Source organism: Phascolarctos cinereus, unplaced genomic scaffold (genome assembly GCF_003287225.1).
Source record: "Phascolarctos cinereus isolate Bilbo 61053 unplaced genomic scaffold, phaCin_HiC Scaffold_2;HRSCAF=192, whole genome shotgun sequence".
In the NCBI taxonomy this organism is placed as follows: domain Eukaryota; kingdom Metazoa; phylum Chordata; class Mammalia; order Diprotodontia; family Phascolarctidae; genus Phascolarctos; species Phascolarctos cinereus.
In genome coordinates this window covers 380,432,629-380,453,284 of record NW_027555625.1, presented here as the reverse complement: position 1 = coordinate 380,453,284, position 20,656 = coordinate 380,432,629, and the positions used below count along the sequence as shown (strand labels likewise).

Genomic DNA, 20,656 nt, shown 5'->3' with positions numbered 1-20,656 from the left:
GATTCCCACTTCTGTCCTCTAGTAAAGCAGCTATCACTTCTAGCTGGGTGGCATCTGAAGGTTGACTTGAAGTCACTACTTAAAACCTGAGACAAGGTGAATCTGAAGCCTGATACAATTCCAGATAGAGTCAGTGACTTATACACTTACAACATGTCAGACACTGTGCTAAATATTGGGGATACAAGGCAAAAACATAGTCCCTGCCCACAAAGAGCTTACATTCTTGTGGAGGAGGCAACACAAAAATAACTCTGTTCATTAAAAATATAAACAAAGTAGATGGAAGGCGATCTCAGAGGAAATGCAATAGAAGTGTGAGAGACTGGGAATTTAGGTGGGACATGGTCTCTGGCCTCAAGTAGCTTAAGTCTTTTAAGGTTTTTATCAACAGATTGCTGTAATATACAAAATAACATGGTAATCACCTTAAAATAGTATAGCCTAGTAACTTGAGGCCTGGCCTCAGACTAAGAAATACCTAGGACCAAGTTTCCGCTAATCTTGTGATTAAAGGCAAACCACTCAACCTCTCAGTGCCCTCAGCCAAATCTTCAAAACTTTAAGTTGAAGAATAGTTGCTGATCTTCACTGGTAGAGAGATTTTCCTCACTGGAAGTTCCCTATACAGATGAAATCATAGGTTGAGACACCCCAAAAAATAGTATGTGAGGATTACAAAATGAAATATTAAGAAGTCTGAGTGGGAACGTGATTGTCAGCTGTATTATGGAAGGCTCCTGGGAGAAGGGGCTGTTTGAAGTAGATTCTAAGAGAATAAGTATCCACACCCAGAGAAATATGGAGTCTGAATGCAGATGGAAGCATACTATTTGCTCTCCTTTTCCTTTGATGTTTTGTTTTATTGCTTCATTCCTGTTGTCCCTCCCATTAGTTCTCATGTTCTTTACATCATGACTAATGGGAAAATATGCTTAACATGAATGTATATGTAAAGCCTATATAAGATTGTGCACTGTCAGAGGAGGAGAAGAAGTGGGAGGAGGAGAAAATTTAAAACTCAAAATCTTATGGAAGTGAATGTTGAAAACTAAAAATAAATAAATTAACTCTTTAAAAAAGAAACAAAAAGAATAGGTAGAAATTCAACAGGCAGAGGGAGGGAGGGAGAAATGATGTTCCAAGCATCTACGAACAGTATGAAGAAAGGTATAGGCTTGGGAAAGAACAGTGCACATCGTGGAGGTCACAGAGTAATTAAGTTTGGCTTGAGTAAAGGCTGGATGGAGATAAAGTTGGAAAGACAGGGTAGTGCCAGGTTTTGGAGGGCCTCAGATGACAAGATGAGGAGTTTGAACTTTATTTGTTAGATAATAAGGAGCCATTCTTGGTTTTTAAGCAGATTAGTGATGAGCCGCTATCTACACATAAGGAAAAGGAAGGAAATAAGCATTTATTAAGCTCCTACTATGTATCAGGCACTATGCTTAGTGCTTTACAAATATTATCTCATTTGATCTTCACCACAACTCTGAGATATAGGTGTTATTATTATCCTCATTTTACAGATAGGAAAACTGAGGCAGATCTCTGTCAAGTGACTTGTCCAGGGTCACACAGCTAGGAAGTATCTGAGGTTGGATTTGAACTTGAATCTTCTTGACTTCAAAGCCAAGGCTTTATCTACTGTATCACCTAGCTGCCCCAAGGGGAAAAAAAAAACTTTTTTCTGGCAGCTATACAAGGATAAATTGGAATGGAGAGATGGTAGCTATTTGAAGGAGAGAGAGAAGGTGAAAAGACCTGTTGGGAGGCTATTGCAAGAGTCTAGACAGAAATTGAGGACCTCTACTAGGGTGGTGACAGCAAGTGACAGATGAGGGGACAAATACAAGAGATTTGTAGTGATGGAATGAATTAGTGACTGATTGGATATGAGAGAGGAGAAAGAGAGAGGCAAGAGCCAAATGACCGCAAGATTATGAAGTCTGGAGAAAAGTGGATGGTGGTCCCGCAGATAAAAATAGTGACATTAGAAGGAGGAGCTAATTGAAGGGGGAAAATAACTTGTGAATTTGGGGGCGCATAGCCAACCCACAATTATCTGTAAGGCTATATCCTGATAATGATGATAAACTATAGACCATTCAGAGGATGGGTGCCAGAATAGTAAAGGGACTGGAAGCATTCTGGGTAAGCATTGATTGAAGGAACTGGGGTTACTTAGCCTGGAGAAGAGAAGGTTCTGGGAGACTTGACACTTGTCTTTACATTTAAAAGACTTTAGCATTTGGAAGAAGGATTAGTCTTATTCTATTTGAGCCCCAAAGGCAGAACCTGGAGTAATGGGTGCATGAGTCAGAGAGGCAAACTGAGGCTTTACATAAGGAAAAGCCTGATAACCAGTAGCTGTCCTGCAGTAAAAAGAGGTTTTTTAGGATGAAATAGGTTTCCCTTCACTGGAGGTTTTCAAGCAAAAGCAAGAAATCACTTGTCAAGTAAATGGGGGGCAGGGAGGAAATAAGGGGGAACAAGCATTTATTAAGCACCTACTATGTGCCGAGAACTTTACGAATATCTCACTTGTGGTGGGGATTCTTTTTTGAGTATGGGTGGAATAAGAAGGCTACTAAAATCCTTTCCAAGTCTGAAATTCTTTGCAACTTGACATTTCCATGAGAAATATTCCATATTATCTTCTCTCTGCATTTCTATACTCTGTCTTCCTCAGCAGTCAGTTGGTGTGTGTTCAATGAGTGAAAACCAATTTTAACACTAGCCAGGGGAAGAAAAAAAAAACCCATGGCTAGAAAAGTAATTTTGCTACAGGAAATTTATATGATGAATTCCAAGGGCAAGTATAAATAGAATTGATTTGGGGGGAATTATTATTCACTGTCAGGGGCTTATCTGTGCCATGGCACCCTTCTGTTAACGTGTACTATGGAGAGTTGACTATATAAACATGGCCTATGCCACATTTTCTTTCCCTAAAATAGCAGTTTAGTATGTGACAGGATATCCAGAGGGAATATAGAATCCGTGGGGGTTTGGCACAGACATTGGAAGTTCTAAATTAAACCTTGCAGCTGGTGCCAGCATTTCAGAACGGGAAGCTGTCTCACCTTCTGTCTCAGTACAAGCTGATGTGGGCCCCCAGGGTTGCCAGTGACTCGCTGTGGAGTGTACGAGATAGAAGCATGGAATCATACACCAGTAGGGCTGCAAGAGTCCTTAGAGTTCATCAAGGCCAATCTCCTCATTTTACAGAGGTGGGGGGAACTGAGGCATGGAGATGGAAAGAGCGTTTTTCAGATTATTCCTTCTCCCCCAGCTAGTCAGTGGCAGAAACACGACTAAAACCCAGATCCTACCCCTAGCCTTCCTTCCAAGATCATCACCACCACCCCTGCTGGTGGAACCCAGAATCTTTACTCCTATGCTTAGGGCATTTCTCCCCACACCCGTCCCAGCAGTTGTAAGTGGCTCTCCACCTTGTGAAGCAGATATCCTCATGTACCTTAAGACTTATACATTGCTAGACTTCTTCATCCACCTTGCTATGGAATCTCCAACCTTTCCATCTGCTCTGCAGCTGAATCCTCCTATATATTCCATGTCCTCCAGTTATAATGTGAGCTCCATAAGAGCATGGACAGTATTCTTTTTCCAGTTGTATACACAGTGTTGGCATACTTCCTAAATGCTTTCTCATTCATTCATCTTATTAGAAACAGGAGTCTGTATGGTGTGGTGGATAGAAAATTGAGCTTGTAGTCAATAAGTCCTGGAATCACATCTTACCTCTGACCCTTACCAGCTGTGCAACCATGCACAAATCACCCAGAGTCTCTGGGCCTCAGTTTTCCCATCCGTAAAATGAGGAATTTAGACTAGATCACCTTTAAGGTCTTTTCTAACCCTAATTCTATGCTGTGTTATCCAGTGTCTCCTGACCCACACAGCACTTCCTGATTTCCCTATCAGAGCACCAGATCCCTACGGAGAGGTTGCTAATTTACTTTCTATGGCTAAAGATATATTTCATGATGCTGCTTAAATATGTCATTTTTTAGCTGTCAAAAAGTATCCACAAAGCACACCTCTGTTTTTGGACCACTCTGCTTCTTTCATATATTCCAAGTTTGGGTTACTCAAAGGTCTTTTACACTGAACTCAATTTTTGAGATATTGGTCATTCCATTCAATACCAATTTTGTTTTCTGTTCTCTGTTTCCAATGTCTGTCACCTAGTTGATACTTAATAGATGACTAATTAACTGTTAAATTTCCTTTTGTAGATAAAACTGTGAAGCTCTGGAAAGTCAGTGAGAGAGATAAGAGACCAGAAGGCTACAATCTGAAAGATGAAGATGGCCGGCTCCGGGATCCTGCCACCATCACAACGCTACGGGTAAGAGACAAAGAGGGCCTGCATTTCTAGAAGTAAAGGAGCCTTTTCCAAAATGAAATAAATTCTTTGTCTTCTAATTTGGACAGCAGGGCTGAGAGGATGCCTCTCATCAGACTGGAGATGAGGCTATTGGCAGTTTGTTTTCTCTAGGTTATGAGAGCATTTTAATCTAACATGTGAGGAAACCCATATGGAGTTATAGCCTCCCAGATCCTCTGGTAGCAGATGTTAGACAGAGCTGAGAGCTGAATTAAAGATGTGACAAATGTGCTTGGTATTGAGACTAGGCCCAGCATCTGGGGGCTTTTAAAACAGGTGTGAAGAATGTGCTCTCAGCTCATGAGTTGTCCGGTTGAAAGCCAAATTTCTAGATTGAAGTTCTAAGGGTAGAGCCTCCCACTAAGTATTCAAGAACCTGCCCTGGCATTGGTTGGCCAACTTTGTTAGCACAAAGAGCTGGCAATAGTTCTGGCCATTGGTTCTGTCCCAGGGAGAGCAGGTCATCCTTGCTGTGGTTCATGGCCACAGACTGCTTTCCTCATCCTAATTGGTACACCAGTAAATGAATACTCATGGGTCAGACTGGATAAGACAAGCTAGATAACTAGGTACAGATCTACCTGAATGTCATGGAACTAATCCAAAGCATATGCTCTGCTGATGGAGATAGGGCAGGGATGTCAGCATCATCCTCTTTATAGATAAAAGTTGTTTTACCTACACTACATATTTGGTAGCAATGTATCACATCCCCAAAAAATCCATTGCTTGCCTGTGTTCACCTAGCATTTCTTCATGGAAAAAACCCAAGGATGAATTCAGAGTTATCTCAGTGGCTCCCTAGGGAATGTCAGAAATCACTAGAGAGCCTAGAGAGTGACATTCCCCACAGATTTAAGCCCGAATAGCTGCTGGCATCCTCACGCCCATGTGGGCAACTTGATTGATCTTGCTCATGGGATTTCTGAGCGTCTGTCACTTGACACCATCTAAGAAAACTCATGAGTTTTTCACGCTTTTGTGTTGTGTCACTCTGGGAAATTCTATCCCCAAAGGGAGACAGAGCCTCCAACAGGAGCCAGGCCTTGAGTGTCAGTCTCCAGAAGGACAGAGGCTCCTCCCATGGCCACACAACCAGACTGAAAAGGTGATTGAACTGCTAAGCACAAAAGTTATAATGGAAAGAACACTGAGGTCTCGTGGGCTTGCTTCTTGTCCAAGCCTACTCCCTTATTATGCTTAATGTGACTTTACTGGCAAGTTACTCCTCTTCCCTGGGAGTCAATCTTTGGGAAATTTTCAGCTAGATGTTCCCTCAAGGGGGCACTAAACCTCTAGTAGTGGATCTAGATTGAAACAGGAGCCTAGCTGCTTCAACACGTGTGACCTTGAGCAAGTCACTTAACATCTCTTTTCTTATTTTCCTCATCTGTATGAATGGAGGGATGGATAGATGAATAGAAGGATGGATAGATGAACGGATACAGGAGCAGGTGAAAACATATTCTAGGCACTATACCAAATGGGTCATAATAAAACATTCAAGCAACACAGTCTCTGCCCTCAAAGAGATTATTTTCTAATAGAGAAGTACAGTATATAAAAGAAAACTAGAGTTGATAAGGGTAGAGGGTTGGGAAAGACAGAGGAAGGTATGGTTTGGAAATGGCCAGGGAATGGAATGATGACTTCATTCTAGGCAAGATCAGATGAAAATTCACCTATCAGAGCCCAGGGTCTAAAGGATAGAGTTTAAATTCTGGTTGTTGGACTACATGTCTTCTAAATTCCCTTCAAGCTCTAAATTTATATTCTGTAAGGTAATAATTGTAACAATAATAATGATAATAATAGCTAGCTTTGTATTGCACTTTAAGATATGGAAGGAACTCTACAAATATTATCTAATTTGATTCTCACAACAACCCTGGGAGGTAGGAGCTATTATTATCTCCATTTTACAGATGACAAATCTGAGGCAAACAGGCTTAAGTGACTTGCCCAGGGTGATGCAGCTAGTAGATGTCTGAGGTCAGATTTGAACTCAAGTCTTTCTCACTTCATTACTTAATTGCCTCTTAGGTCAGCCCTAACTAGTGTAGTAATCTGTGATTCCATGAACATTTTTCAGTCATCTCAATACTCTTTATGGCGTGAAACAGACTTGCTATTAAGCTGCAGATCTTCCTCTCTCATTTCATCTCTCCTTTTTTGAGCATTTAGGTTTTCCACAAATCTGGTCTTTCCATTAAAACAAGCCAGGCCCTCAGCTGTCAATTTCACATTTCGATATATACTGGGTAACTCCAGCAGCCTTTCTGTTTAAATACTGAAGCATTCAGCCTTTACCTCCTATTTGAACCTAACTCCTAGAGAAGGAAAACAGACCAATGTGAAAGCTGTGGTAGGACTATGGCCTGCTCTATGGAAGAGCTGATTGAATCACAGGTCAGGCTGTAAGTGACCACAATGAGCTTAGGTGTTAGATCATGCATGGCAAGCTATCGTTTGGTGTGTATGTGTGTTTTTGTTTTGTTTTGCTCTTTGCTTTTCTCTCTATTTGATGATTACCTCTGGCTTCCTTACAGTTTCCAGTCCCACCAACAGTCTTGGGAGTCAGAACTTTTAATAATTCTCAACAGCTAATTAATCCTTATTGAGTAATGAACCTGTTGGGTTGCAGTGTTAGGAGGCACAGCTTTACAAAATAAGAATATTATTTTTTCATTTTTTAAAAAAATCATTCAAGATAGTCTTTCAAATCTAATCAATTATTACCCAGAGAGCCTCTGAGATGCATTTACCCACCAAATCCTTGGCCTAGAAGCACAATTGACATTATATGGGTAAAAATGGGGTGGTAAAGCACCACGATCGTGTTGTGATTTTGAATTTACAAAGTGGTCAATGCATCATTTTGACAAAACTTTGTGATTCTCTGATGCTTTATTAAGTGTCAGCTATGTCCGAGGCTACATGCTAAATTTTGAGGACATAAAAAGGATCCAAAATTGAGAAGGCTCTCGAGGAGCTCACACTTTAATAGTGGGGGGGGGGGAAGTGTTTGTTGTTGTTGAGCTGTGTCTGACTCTTCATGACCCCCTTTTGGGGTTTTCTTGGCAGACATACTGGCGTGGTTTGCCATTTCCTTCTCCAGCTCATTTTACAGTGAGGAAACTAAGGCAAACAGAGTTAAGTGACTTGCTTAGGGTCATACATCTAGTAAGTGCCTGAAGCTGGGTTTGAACTCAGGAAGATGAGTCCTAGTGATTCCAGGGCCTGAGTTCTATCGCTGCACCACCTAGCTACCCCAGGGAAAGTATAAGGACACAAATAACTAGGGAGTATTATTGCCCCTCACCCTAGCTGCTTTCAAAGTATTGAAAGTTCACACCTCCCATATAAAGGCTTTTCTGATCATTCTAGTGATTAGCTCTCACCACATCCCAAAATTTCTTTGAATATATTTTGTATTAATTCATTTATATACATCTTGCTTTCCCTCAATAAAATGTAAGTTACATGAGGGCAAGGACTTTCATTTTTTAAGTTATATCCTGAGTGCTTGGAAAATAATAGGCACTCAGTAAGGTTAGACTTTAGCTCTTCTCAGCAATACAAGGATCTAAGACAACTCCAAAAGACTCATAAAAGAAAATGTTATCCACATACAGAGAAAGAACTATGGAGTCTGAATGCAGATAGAGCATTCTATTTGCTCTTTCTCTCTCCCTCTTTTAATTTTGTTTCTTCTTTCTCATGGTTCCTCTCATTAGTTCTAATTCTTCTTTATAACCCGATGATTGTGAAAATGTGTTCAATAAGAATGTATATGTAGAGTCTATATCAGATTGCACATCCTCTTGGGAAGGGGGGAAGGGAGGGAAGCGGGGAAAATTTAAAACTCAAAAATTTAGGAGGTGAATGTTGAAAACTAAAAAGTAAATTAATTTTTAAAAATTCTCATCCGTAAGAATTCAATTATTTTACTCTTATGGATTAAAAGTTAGCTGTGAGCCTTACAAACCAATTATCGGTAGAACGTTATTCATTTTCACTATTGGAAATGGAAAACTAAAATAAATGCAAGGTAAGATGTTGAACAGTAAAAAAAAAATAAGTATAGACTTGATTTAAATTGAAATATGATCCAAAGGAAAGTGAAATAAATGCAAAGAAAATGTGTGATAGGGCAGAAATCAGATAAAGATCAATGGGTTGGTGAGTGGGTCGTCTTTGAGTCGGGCCTTAAAGAGGAGGGTTATCAGCAGATGGGGGAGGGGAGAGAAAGGAGTCTATTCTAAGTGTGAGACATGCTGTGATTCAAGGGAAAAGATGGAAGAGGGCAGGATGAGAAGTAGGAACAGAGAGTAGTTTAATTTATCTGGAATGTGGACTGCATCCAAGAAAGTAGTATGAGATAAGACTGGACCTACAGATTGTAGCCAGATTGTGGAGGACCTTGAATCTGGCATCAGATTCAGGAACTCATACCTTATTCGTTAGGCAATGGGAAGCCAGTGAGTGAGCTTTTGTGAGCAGAGGAGAGATATGACCTAGGAATATGTTATGAAGATTGTTTAGGTAGTCATCCAGAGGAAGACTTGGAAAGAGGAGAGATTGGAGGCAGGTGGATGCTAGGTTAGAAGAGATGAAGGCTTGATTTTCATTTTTTCTCCATAATAGCTCTGTGAAACAGGCAGGATATATATTGCCTTCTTTTGACCATTGCAGACACTGAGGCTTAGAGAGTCTAAGAGGACAAAGCTAATTAGTAGGAAAACAGGAATTAGAACCTAGGTCTCCCAATCCCCAGATTGAGATTCTTTCCCTTAGTCGTGGCTATGGGGATAGGGATTGATATCTTAATTATTAACTGGCTACCTCAGGGTTGTTGTTGAGGTTTTTTTTTTCTTTTCTTCTTGTGTCTCTGATGTTGTGGGTAGACCTAGTATAGAAAAGGAAGTTCTAGCGCAAATGGGATGGTAGGGTCCTTTCATAAAGTCTCAGCCTAATACAGAGGTAGATTTATGACAGAGTAGCTGCTAAGTATGTGAGCTCCTCTTTCTTAACCTCTCAATACCCATAGGTAAGAGCCCCAAGGAACCCTTTCTAAGCAACAGGAGCTCATTTCCAAAAGACTTAATAAGCCTCAGGGTGAGTATATGCATAGGGTGACTGCTTTTGATCATAGTTATTATTTTCCTCATTAACTGCTGGCAGTCAATGCCATTGGGAATGCACATGGTGCTGAAGTTTGCTTCTAAACCAATTTTAAACATGTGGTCCAGAAGGTTTGGGGACCCAGAATGACCTATTGTGGCCCCAAAGAAGAGGAAGATGTTGTTATTAGTACTGGTGACTCCTAGAGATTTATCTCGAGTCTCAGTAGATTCTGGGGTGGGGGTGGGGAGTGGGAATGAGTCTTGAAAATTCATTAATAAGTGACAAATGAATAGAGCAATTGTCATTACTGATATTTATGGGGTTTGTGCTTCTTCTTTGGTGTGTAAAAAAAAAAAGCACTAGCTCTGGTATCAACAGACCTGGGTTCAAATTCTACCTCCAACATTTACAACCTGAATGATTTAGGATGACTAATTTAACTTCCCTGAGTCTCAATTTCTTTATCAGTAAAAATAAGGGAGTTGCACTAGGTGACTTTTGAGGTCCCTTGCAGCTCTAAATCTATGATGCTATGATCTCATAAAACTTTGGTGTCTTGGGATCATTCCAGGGATTACTACTTTCACAAAACTGTCCAGTGGCCACCTAGAAACATTCCCTCTTCAAATTGCAGGTAGTATTTCAGAGAGCTTTCACATGTTTATAATGTGTGATTTCATGCTACGTTAGGTATGTGTCATAATTCCCATCTACACTGTAAGCTTCAGGAGGGCAGGGTCTGTATCTATTTGAATTGTGTATTTCCTTTACCTCCCTCTATGTGCTCGGCATACAGTGGGCACTTCATAAATGTTTATTCACTTGAACTGAATATCAGATGATTGGAGCATAAGTATAGTCAGAAGAGCCCTGGATTTGGTATTAGAGAATCTTGGGTTCGAGTTCTGCCACTGTGTGTGACCTTGGATCAGTTATTTTAAGTGTGGATAATAATACATGCAGGGTTGTGATGAGGAAAACGCTTCATGAACTTTATAATGCTACAGAAATGTGAGCTATTATTATTCTTGTTGACTTGCCCCAATCTGGCAAACTATTCCCAGCAGGCTCTTATCTTTCCCATCAGCTGGGAAAGCACAGGATTTCAGTGATTGTCTGCTGCTAGTATTTTTCCGCTGTGGCTGAATGTTTGCAAGCTGAGTTGCTGGTAGGCATTTGCCAACTTAGTTATTTTTGAGGATATTCTCGTAGCCCCACAGTACTTTGGTTGCCAATCCAAGGCAGTGTTGTGACTAAACAAAACCATTTATCAGCATCCAAAAATAATTTTTCAAACCTTCCCTATTGGGAAGGGGAGGAAGTGTCTACACATAATGGCCAGATTAGCAACTTTGAATGAAACTGTACAGTTTTGTCTAGGAAATGGTTATTCCAAGCAAAAAAAAATTAGTCCAACTGATCATTCACCTTTTGAAAGAATTAACTGGTGGTTTTGGTACCAAACAGTCATAAACATAGTAAAATCATATTTATTGTAATAACACTTCATAAATTTCCTATCCATTATCTCATTAGAACTTCATAACAAGCCTGTGAGATCAACCAAGCAGATACTGTTACCTCTATGCACACATGCTCTCATAACATCTTTAAAAAGAGAGGAGAAAAAAAAACACAAAGGAGGAGATTGAGTTATCTCTTACTCTGAAGAAAGATTTGCATAACTTGTCCCAAACTAGAACCCAACTCTCTTGAGTCCTAGTAGTGACTCAAGGGTTCTTTCCAAAGGGAAGCACCAGTCAGTCTGTGAGCATTTATTATGTGCCAGGCATTGCATTAGGAATACAGATACAAAATCAAAATAGTCCCTAACCTTAAGGAAGTTATAGTCCACTGGGGTGCTGCAACATCTAAGGAAATACAGGATGTATACAAATGTGTTTTTAAAAATATTTGGGTAAGGGGACTAATAACTTGGGAAATTAAGAAAAGTCTCTTGAAATAGGAAATGCTTGAACTGAGCCTTGAAGGGAGGTGGGATTCCAAAAAGCACAAGAATTGAGGGGAGAACATTCCAGGCACATCAGTGAACCTGTGTAAAGGCATGAGATAGAATGGGTTTTATGGAAAATGGAAATTAGGCCGATATGGTTGGAGTGCAAGGTGCATGAGGTAGAGTAATGGGTAACCAATCTGAAAAGATACAGTAGAGCTAGGTTGAGAAGGGCTTTTGATGGTAAACAGAGAATTTTGTATTTTATCCTATATTCAATAGGGATCTCCTGAGGCTTCTTGAGCAAAGGGCCAGACCTGTGCTTCTCAAGAATATTGATTTGTTGGAACCCAAAGCTTTAAAAACAAATGTTAAAAATTGTTTTCACATGCAACTGGGAAATAAGATATACAAGCAATGGGGTGCATAAATCAATCCTGCCCTACAGGAAAATAGAAGGGGAAGCAGATAAGGGGCGGGGATAGAAGGGAGGGCAGATTAGAGAAAGGGATATTCTGAGTGCATGCCATCTTGGAGTGGGGGGAGGGATGAGGAGAAAAAATTTGGAACTCAAAATCTTGTGGAAGTGAATGTTGAAAACTAAAAATAAATCAATTAAAAATAATATTGATTTGGCAGCTTTCTGGCAGATGGATTGGATAGGCGAGACTGGATGCAGGGAGATGAGTCAGGAGGCTACTCTGATAGTCTAGGCAAGAAGTGTTGAGGGGCTGAACTAGGGTCGTTGTGGTATGTGTCAAGAGAGTGACATGAAAAAAAATGAGATAGAATTAATAAGACTTGGCAAATTATTTAATGTGGAAGGTGAAGAAGAGTGAAGAGTCAAGGATAATTCTTATAGTGCAAACCTAACTGACGGATGGTCATTTCCTAAATGGAAATAGAGGATTTGGGAGGAGGGATGGTCATAAGGGGAAATATCATGAACTCAGTCTTAGATGCGTTGAGTCTGAGATACCTTTTAGACATCCATTGGAAATGTCCATGGATGGAAATGTGGGATCAGTGATTCGGGGGTGATCTACATAGAGATGAATGAATCCATTAAAGCTGATGAGATAACAAAAACAGAATACAGAGAGAGAAGAGAAGAGGACCCAGAACAGAACCTTAAGGCTCTCTCACACACCTAAGAGGTGAAATATGCATATTTATCCAGCAAAAAAGACTGAGAAGTCTCAGTCAGATGAATAGGAAGAAAACAACAGCAGAGAAATGCCACAGAAACTCAAGAAAAGAGTATCCAAAAGGAGATATTGATTAACAGTGTCAGACACTGCAGAGAAGTGAAGAAACAGGAAGACTTAGAAAAGACCACTGGAAATTAACGATTTTTAAAAATTATTGGTGATCTTGGAGAGAATATTTTCAGTCAAGTGGTAGAACAGGAGCTGGATTCCAAGGGGGCTGAAAGTGGGAAGTGAATGAGAGGTGAAAAAAAAAGTGAAGGCAATGGTCATAGATAGCCATTTCCGGGAGGTTAACTGTAAAAGAGAGGAGAATATAGGACAATAGCTTGAGGGAATGGTAGGGTCAAATGAAGGTTTTCAAAAGATAGGGAAATCTGGGTATGTTTGTAGGCATCAGGGAAGGAGCCAAGCATAAGGAGAGATTTAAGATTAGGGAAAGGGGATGATGAAGGGACAAGCTCCTAGAGGAGATGGAAGGAGATTCCATCAAGGGCACAAATAAAAGTGTTGGCTTTGACAAAGACCTCCTCTGAGACTGGAGCAAAAGCAGAAAATGAGGAATGAGGTTGAGGTGATTCAAGGTGGGAAATTGGGGAGAAGAAGCACTGAAATGGCCTTAATTTTTTCAGTGATGGGTGAGACAAGGTCCTCTGGAAGGATTGGGGAGGGGCATATGAAAGGCTTAAGGAAAGAAGAGGTTAGGAAGAGTTGCTAGGGTGAGTAAGATAAAGTTTTATAGGAAAGAATGGGAAGGCTGGTGGCAGCAGTGAAAGCCCAGTTGAAATTGGATCATGCAAGTTTACATTGGACTAAATCAATATACTTGCATGACTTCCTCTGGCAAGGCTCTGTAGCCACCCACACATGAGCTGAGAAAGCAGATAATGGAGGTTGTTCAGGATGGGATTTTAGAAAGCGAGGAGTGGTGACAGGACAATCATCCTATAAGGACTAGGGATTCCAGGAATCTTATCTTCAGAAGATGAGTTAAGCTGGTTAACTAGAGGGTCACCAATTTTGATGAGATGTTCTTTGTCTTGGAAATGCTTGTGCTTGTTTATATTAGCCAAATTCAGAATAACAAAAAATTAAAATGGTGCTGGGAGAGGCCGTGGCTGGGATGAGAGCGTGTGAAAGCAGGGAAGCCTGGGGTTGCTCTAGTAAGATCTGAGACTAAATTTCAGAAGGATGACACCTGAGGAAAAGTGTGTGGACAGTAGTTTATTTATGGTCTGTTAGAAGAGTTTCAGAGTTATGGGTTGTAAACGTCAAGTGCTTGTGGTCCGTCATGACATCACAGGGTTGACAATTCCTGGGCTGAGTTGAAGATAAAGTACAAATGATAGGAACTGAGGGGCTATATGGATGGGTAAACAATGTTATTTGGGGGGGTATCAGGTAATAATAGCAGTGTGTGGAGTAAAGAGGAAGACTGTGAACCAGATACTGAATTCCTTGAGAAAAGAAGAAAAAAAGGGAAAGGCTTAGATTGTAGCCCTCGGGTTCTGGATAGGGTGACAGATCTGGATTGAATCTCAGAGGACAGGTTGATGAGTGATGGTGTTGGGAGGAAGACCTGAAAGTAGTAATGAGCAAGAAGAAGCATGTCTACTCCTTCTCATGGCCCAGGATGTCAGGGGGCATGAGAGAAAGTGCATCTACTCCTGGAGAAGATGGCTGGAATTCAATGTCTTCTGAAAAGAGCCAGTTTTCTGAGATTGAAAGTAGATGAAAGGTGGCTGAGAGGAAGAAGTCTACTACAAAGGGTAGTTTGTTAAACAATATAATGTCCAGAGGACACAGTGGAAAGGATGGGTAAAGTGGGATAGGGTCACACGCAGGATGGAACTGACATGTATGGGCATGAAGGAGTGGGAAGTAGAAGCAAGGGAAGGAAGCTTCTTCTCAGGTGGTCTTCAATCATGGTCATGCTGAATGGAACCATAGGGCAGTAAATTATCATGCCTCTGCCAGTGGCAATGGTAATACTTTTTACATCATTTTGTTTTTCAATTAACAAATATTTATTTCTCTCCTACCACTCACCCCCAAATTTTAAAGAAAAAAAAATAGAAAAACTAAACTCTTGAAATGGTATGCATAGTCAAGCACAAATAAATTCCCACATTGGCCGTGTCCAAAAATGTATTTCTCATTCTGCATCATGAATCCATCAATTGTCATGAAATAAGTAGTATAGGTCAGTGGTATCAAACTCAAATAGAAACAGGGACCACTGAATCCTACCCAAAGATCCCTGCAGGCTGCATATTGACTTAGAAAGCCACAATATTATCTACATTCAGTTGTATTTTTATCTATCTTGTTAAATATTGCTGAATTACATTTTAGTCTGTTTCAGCCCCACTTGCCAGGCTCATTGTCCCATGTTTGACACCTCCCATGACTGATCATCATCAGCCCCCAGTGGTTGCTCCTTCCATTGATGAAAGATTTTAAGTCTTTCAAAGTCATTTTTCTTTGTGATTGTATAAATGGTCCTCTTGACTCTGCTCACTTCATTCTTTATTAGTCCATACAAGTTTTCCCAGGTTTTTCTGAACCCATTCCTTTCATTATTTCTCATACTATAGCATTTCATTACATCTATATGCCATAATTTGCTTAGCCATTACCCAACTGAAGAGTAGGGCATCTAGAGGGCTCAGTGGACAGAGCGCTGTACCTGGAGTCAGGAAGACCCAAGTTCAAATCTGTTCTCAGATACTTACTAGCTGTATGACCCTGAGCAAGTCACTTAACTTCTGTTTATCTCCGTGTCTTCATCTATAAAATGGCGATAATAGCATCTACCTCCCAAGGTTGTTGTGAGGATCAAATGAGATAATATGTATACAGTGCTTAGCACAGTATCTGGCACATAGGGCTACATAAATGTTAGCTATGATTGTTGGCTATTATTAACTACCAGGGGGAATGAGAAAAGCTTCCAGGAGGATAAGCTGAGCCTTGAAGGAAGCCAGGCATTCAAAGAGACAGAGGTGAGGGAATCATGTGCCTGTACAAAGACACAGAGGTGGGTGATATAATGCCAAATTCAGGGATATTAACAAAAGCTAACATTCCTGTAGGCCTGAAGTCTGTGGAGTGCTTTTGATATATAGCATCTCATTTGAGCTTCACGACAACCCCGGGAGGGAGGTGCTGATATTATCCCCATCTTACAAATGAGGAAACTCAGAGGTGATTTGCCCCACTTGATACAGCGAATCAGTGTCTGGTGTAGGATTCCAACTCAAGTCTTCCTAATCCCAAGTCTTCATTGAAATGTTGAAAGTGTCCACTTTCAGAGTCACACAGCATCGTCCTAGGTTCTAAGGGAAACTGAAAGTATAAAGAAGACACAGATAAAGTCAGAAACAGATGACTGCAAGTAAGTTTATGCACCACATCATTCTACAGCTTAAAGCCTAGTAGAGTCTACCATACATCCTTCCATCAAGGAAGCGGTAGGATTTATAACAGAATTACTACTTGTTACAAGGTTTTTGGTAACTCTTTTATATTCTTTTGGCAACAAATTACCCAAAGAAGATGTAGATTCAATTGAAAAAATACTTAGCATCAGTGTGTGGCCATGCGGGGCAGGACAGGAGGACAGTCCTTCCCTCTTCCATAGACAAGTGTCAAGAGGAAAAGAATGCGCTTCATTACATTGACCCTAGAATACAGGCTGGTATTTGCTGAGGGACTTTCCCTCCCCTATTCACTATTCCTTTCTCATCCTAGTAAGAATAAGTTCTATAACTTCTTGTGTGACTTATTTCTTAATTCACATTGATTAATTCATGTAGATGGCATTCAAGGTCACCTCTGGGTCCTCGCTCCTAAAACCCATGAATTGTCGCTGATGTATTTACCTCAGCCCAGGTCACAATTCACTCACAGCAAAGGCATTTACTGAAACAGCATCATAATGATAGGAAGTACAAAATAATTCTCCCATAAACCTGGGTACATTCTCCCACAAATACACACAGGAAGAGAGAGAACACACACAGAGTCCACGAGTAGAGAGTCACACAAAAAAACAAACATACACTCGCATCTCTGGCATTGCAGTTCCCCAGTGTCCATTATCTTTCCATGGTGTCTTCTTCTGCTCCCCCAGATTCAGTGTCTCTGCCGAGAATGTTCCTCAGCTGGGTTTCCTAGACCTTTTCCTCTCCACAGCTCAGCTCAGGGCTGCCTCCCTTAAAACTGACAAAGCTCTTTAGGCTTACATATTGATTTTCTGGCCCTGTTTCTTGCTGGGTATTATATCAGAGTAGCACTGAAACCAGAAGCAATTCCCTCCCATGGCCTCAGTTCTTCCAAAGCTGGTTCTGTTTTTGATTCACAGAATTCACACTCCTTAGAGCTGTCTCCTGCCTCAAGCTTGCTCTCCAGAGTAGGGGCTCTTAATCCGAGGTCTATGAACTTGTTCTTTTAAGTAACAGAAGCAGCAAAGCACTCTGAGGGAGAGACAGGAGGCAGAACCTACCAGACAAGTCAAACCACTATCTCACTTGGACCCTGACGGAGACAGCCCAGGACCCTGAACGTAAGAGCCTTGGGGATAGCAATGTCCCCCAAACCACCAGACCTGTTTTTAGCCCAACCTTTACAGCCCTCGTCCAAGGAAGAGACTCCTGAAGGGAGAAGGCCAGCCATCCCCACCAGTTGCCACTCATAGGGCAAGCCAGCCGGCATAACTGATACACCAGGGCATCCTGAGGGAAAGACAGGAGGCAGCATGTAGAGACCAAGACTGCCACCTCGACCACCATCTCCCCTCTAATCCAGTGGAGACCACGCAGAATTGTGAACCCAAGAGTCTTTGAAATAGCAATGCTTCCAATTCCAGTGTCCTCAGGCATCATCCTGATAACCTGTGGAGACTCAACCTGGAGCTACTTCTGCAGGTGCTACAGTCATTTCTCTTGCAGACTCAGACACGTCTATTAACAATTCAGAAAAGAAAGTTCTTTCCACCTAAGTCTCTGACAATCAGATGGTTCAACATCAGAAACCCGAATGGTTTTGTCAGTGGAAAGGGCAATAGCGAAGAGGCCTTAATACTGCTTTGCCCCTGTACCCGAAGGCCATCTGACTTGCAGCTGAAACCTTCCATAGGTGCTGTTTCCCCTCTCAGAATGGGGGACCCTTGGAAGCAGGCACTGTCTTACTTTTCTCTTTATACCCCCAGAACTTAGCAAGTGCTTGGCACATTATAATCACTTAATACTTCATTCATTCATTAGCATTTTGACAATTCCAATATCATTCACTTCCTTTGTAACGCTATATATTTTGCACTTAAAAAACATTATTCTGAGAAGTCATTCATGGGATTGTATTTGGGTCTCTTACTATACAGAAACAACCCTTTCCTGAGCCATTTTTAATTTTTTTTTTTTTAGGCATCATCTTGTGATTTATTGCTGCTCTAGGGGGCTTAATATCTAATCCTTTTGTTGTGCTGTCTTTCATTCCCTTATATTTGTAGCAAATAACAATGAAATGTTTAGCTAGTGCAGGCGGAAAAATCAATCAAGTGTCTTCCATATTCACAGGCTTCCAGCGACACCCGGACAGCCCCTTGGATTGGATTAACTTTGTAAATGGGCCACTCTGTTGTAAGCAATTTCTCAGCCTGTGCCCCATTTCCTCCCTCGCCCCCCTCCCCCTGTCTTGGCTTGTGGATATTGAAAGCATCTATTGATTGACTGTGCCTAGAGTGAGGGCTGGCATGTGATCTGTGTAACACAGCAGGACACGCACACTATATGTTTATGAAAATAAATAATAATTCCAGTTCTCTTTATTGATTGCCATCATTATCTGATTGTATCTGTCTGTGTCATGGGGTTTTGCTTATGGGATCAGAAAACACCCTGCAGGGAATCTGAAGCACTCTTCTTCACTGATGGGTCTCAGCTCTTTGAAACGCTTTAGAGCATGTGTGTCTTTCTATTGGCACGCTGCACTTGCTGGCTAAATGGCTGCTTATGGGTAGATGTGTATGGATGAGAGGCGTGTGGCTTGGGAGACAGAGGCCTGGCCTCGGGGTCAGCAAGCTTACATTCAAGACCTCCCTCTCATGTTCACTAGCTTAGTGACCCATGGACAAACAATTTAACTTTCCAGTTAAAAACCCCAGGCAAGTTTCTATGACTTGAAATTGCAGATGAGTTACTGTTCTACGTGAATGGAGGTTGCTCCCCATACCAGTGAAATTATAAGTCTAGGCCCAGACAAAAATATTTGTATATATAGCAGCAAGGGGCAGCTAGGTGGAGTAGTGGATAGAGTGCCAGGCTTGGAGTCAGGAGGACTTAGACACTCACTAGCTGTGTGACCCTGGACAAGTCACTTAATTTCTGTTTGCCTCAGTTTCCTCATCTGTAAAAATAAGCTGGAGAAGGAAATGGCAAACTAGGCCAATATCTTTACCAAGAAAACCCCAAATGGGATCACAGAGAGTTAGATGTGCCTGCAATGACTCAACAGTGGGGGGAGAGGACCTGTGGTCTCAGCAGCATCAGAAACTCCCTTTATCAGTGAAGCTCAGCACCTTCTTTGCAATTTATAGTCTTTAGAGTAAAGTTCTTTTTTTTTTTTTAGGCAGTGGGGTTAAGTGACTTGTCCAGGGTCACATAGCTAGTAAGTGTCAAGTATTTGGTCTGAGATCACATTTGAACTCAGGTCCTCCTGACTCCAGGGCCAGTGCTCTATCTACTTCACCACCTAGCTGCCCCTAGAGCAGAGTTCTTAAACTGTCTTCTGTGAACTTAAAAAAAAATTATAATTGTATTTCAAGATAATTGACTTCTTTTGTAATCTTGTTTATTTTACACATTTAAGAACATTACTCTGAGAAAGGGTCAGTAGGCTTCATCAGACTGCCAGAGGGCTCCGTGGCACACAAGAGGTTAAGAACTCCTGTCTTAGAGTTGCCTAGAGCACCTGAGAGCTTAGGTGACTTTCTCAGGGTCACTGAGACATTTATGTGTCAGAGGTGGGATTTAATCTCAGATAACCTTGGCTTCAAGGCTGACTGTCCGCTCACTACCTCTCTACTTATGGATGGATAGATATGCCCATATTTTCTGGCTAACATTCAACAAGAGACTGATGTTCAACATTATCCGGATAATGTCCAGTATTAGCCAAGGGGCTGTCTAATTTATGCCTACTATGTGCCCAGCATAATCCAGTGTAAACCAAAATACAATTCTTTGAAGAAAAGGCTGGATGACTATCTACCTAGAGGGATTCTGTAGCAGGTATCCCTGCAGTGAGTGGCCTGGGAGGCTGAATTAAATGACCTTTGAAATCCCTTCCAGTTCTAAGATTCTGTGACTCCTTAATATCTATCCCTTTGTTCCTTTGAGAAATATGCATAGGTCAGTCAAAAAAGACCCAATCACCATATTGCAGGCCCATTTGGACTACAGGAATGGGTATTTTGGTTTTCAGTGAGCATTAGCTAGCCCCTCAAGTTAACTGACATCAGACATTAGCCTATTATTGAGCACTGATTTTTATAAATATTAAAAGGTAATCAAGTCTGACTGCTAGGGGGACATATACCCCAAGGAGGTCAAAGACAGAAAGAAAAGCCCTACATACACCAGGATAGTTATGGCAACACTTTTGGGTATAGTAAAGAACTGGAAACAGAGTAGCTACCCAGGAATGGGACATTAGCTAAACAGAGTGTGGTAACTTAATGTAAATGTATTTTGTACCCTAAGAAGTAAATGATGAAGATGAAGAATTCAGAGAAGAATAGACTTATGTGAACAGATTTCTTGTTGTTCTTCAGTTGTTTTTCAGTTGTGTCCAACCCTTTATGACCTCATTTGGGTTTTCTTGGCAAAGATACTGGAGTGCTTTGCCATTTCTTTCTCCAGCTCATTTTATAGATGAGGAAACTGAGGCAAA

At 41.1% G+C, this 20,656-nt stretch overlaps 1 protein-coding gene across 3 annotated transcripts in view; it reads left to right on the top strand.

Moving 5' to 3' along the window:
* The window catches only part of PPP2R2B (protein phosphatase 2 regulatory subunit Bbeta), a 459,915-nt gene that overhangs the window by 344,883 nt on the left and 94,376 nt on the right, over positions 1-20,656 (top strand). For all 3 annotated transcript variants that reach the window (XM_020964279.2, XM_020964280.2, XM_078150511.1), the window contains one exon: positions 4,263-4,375. In XM_020964279.2, the coding sequence (XP_020819938.1) occupies positions 4,263-4,375 (113 nt within the window). The remainder of the gene's footprint in view (positions 1-4,262; positions 4,376-20,656) is intronic.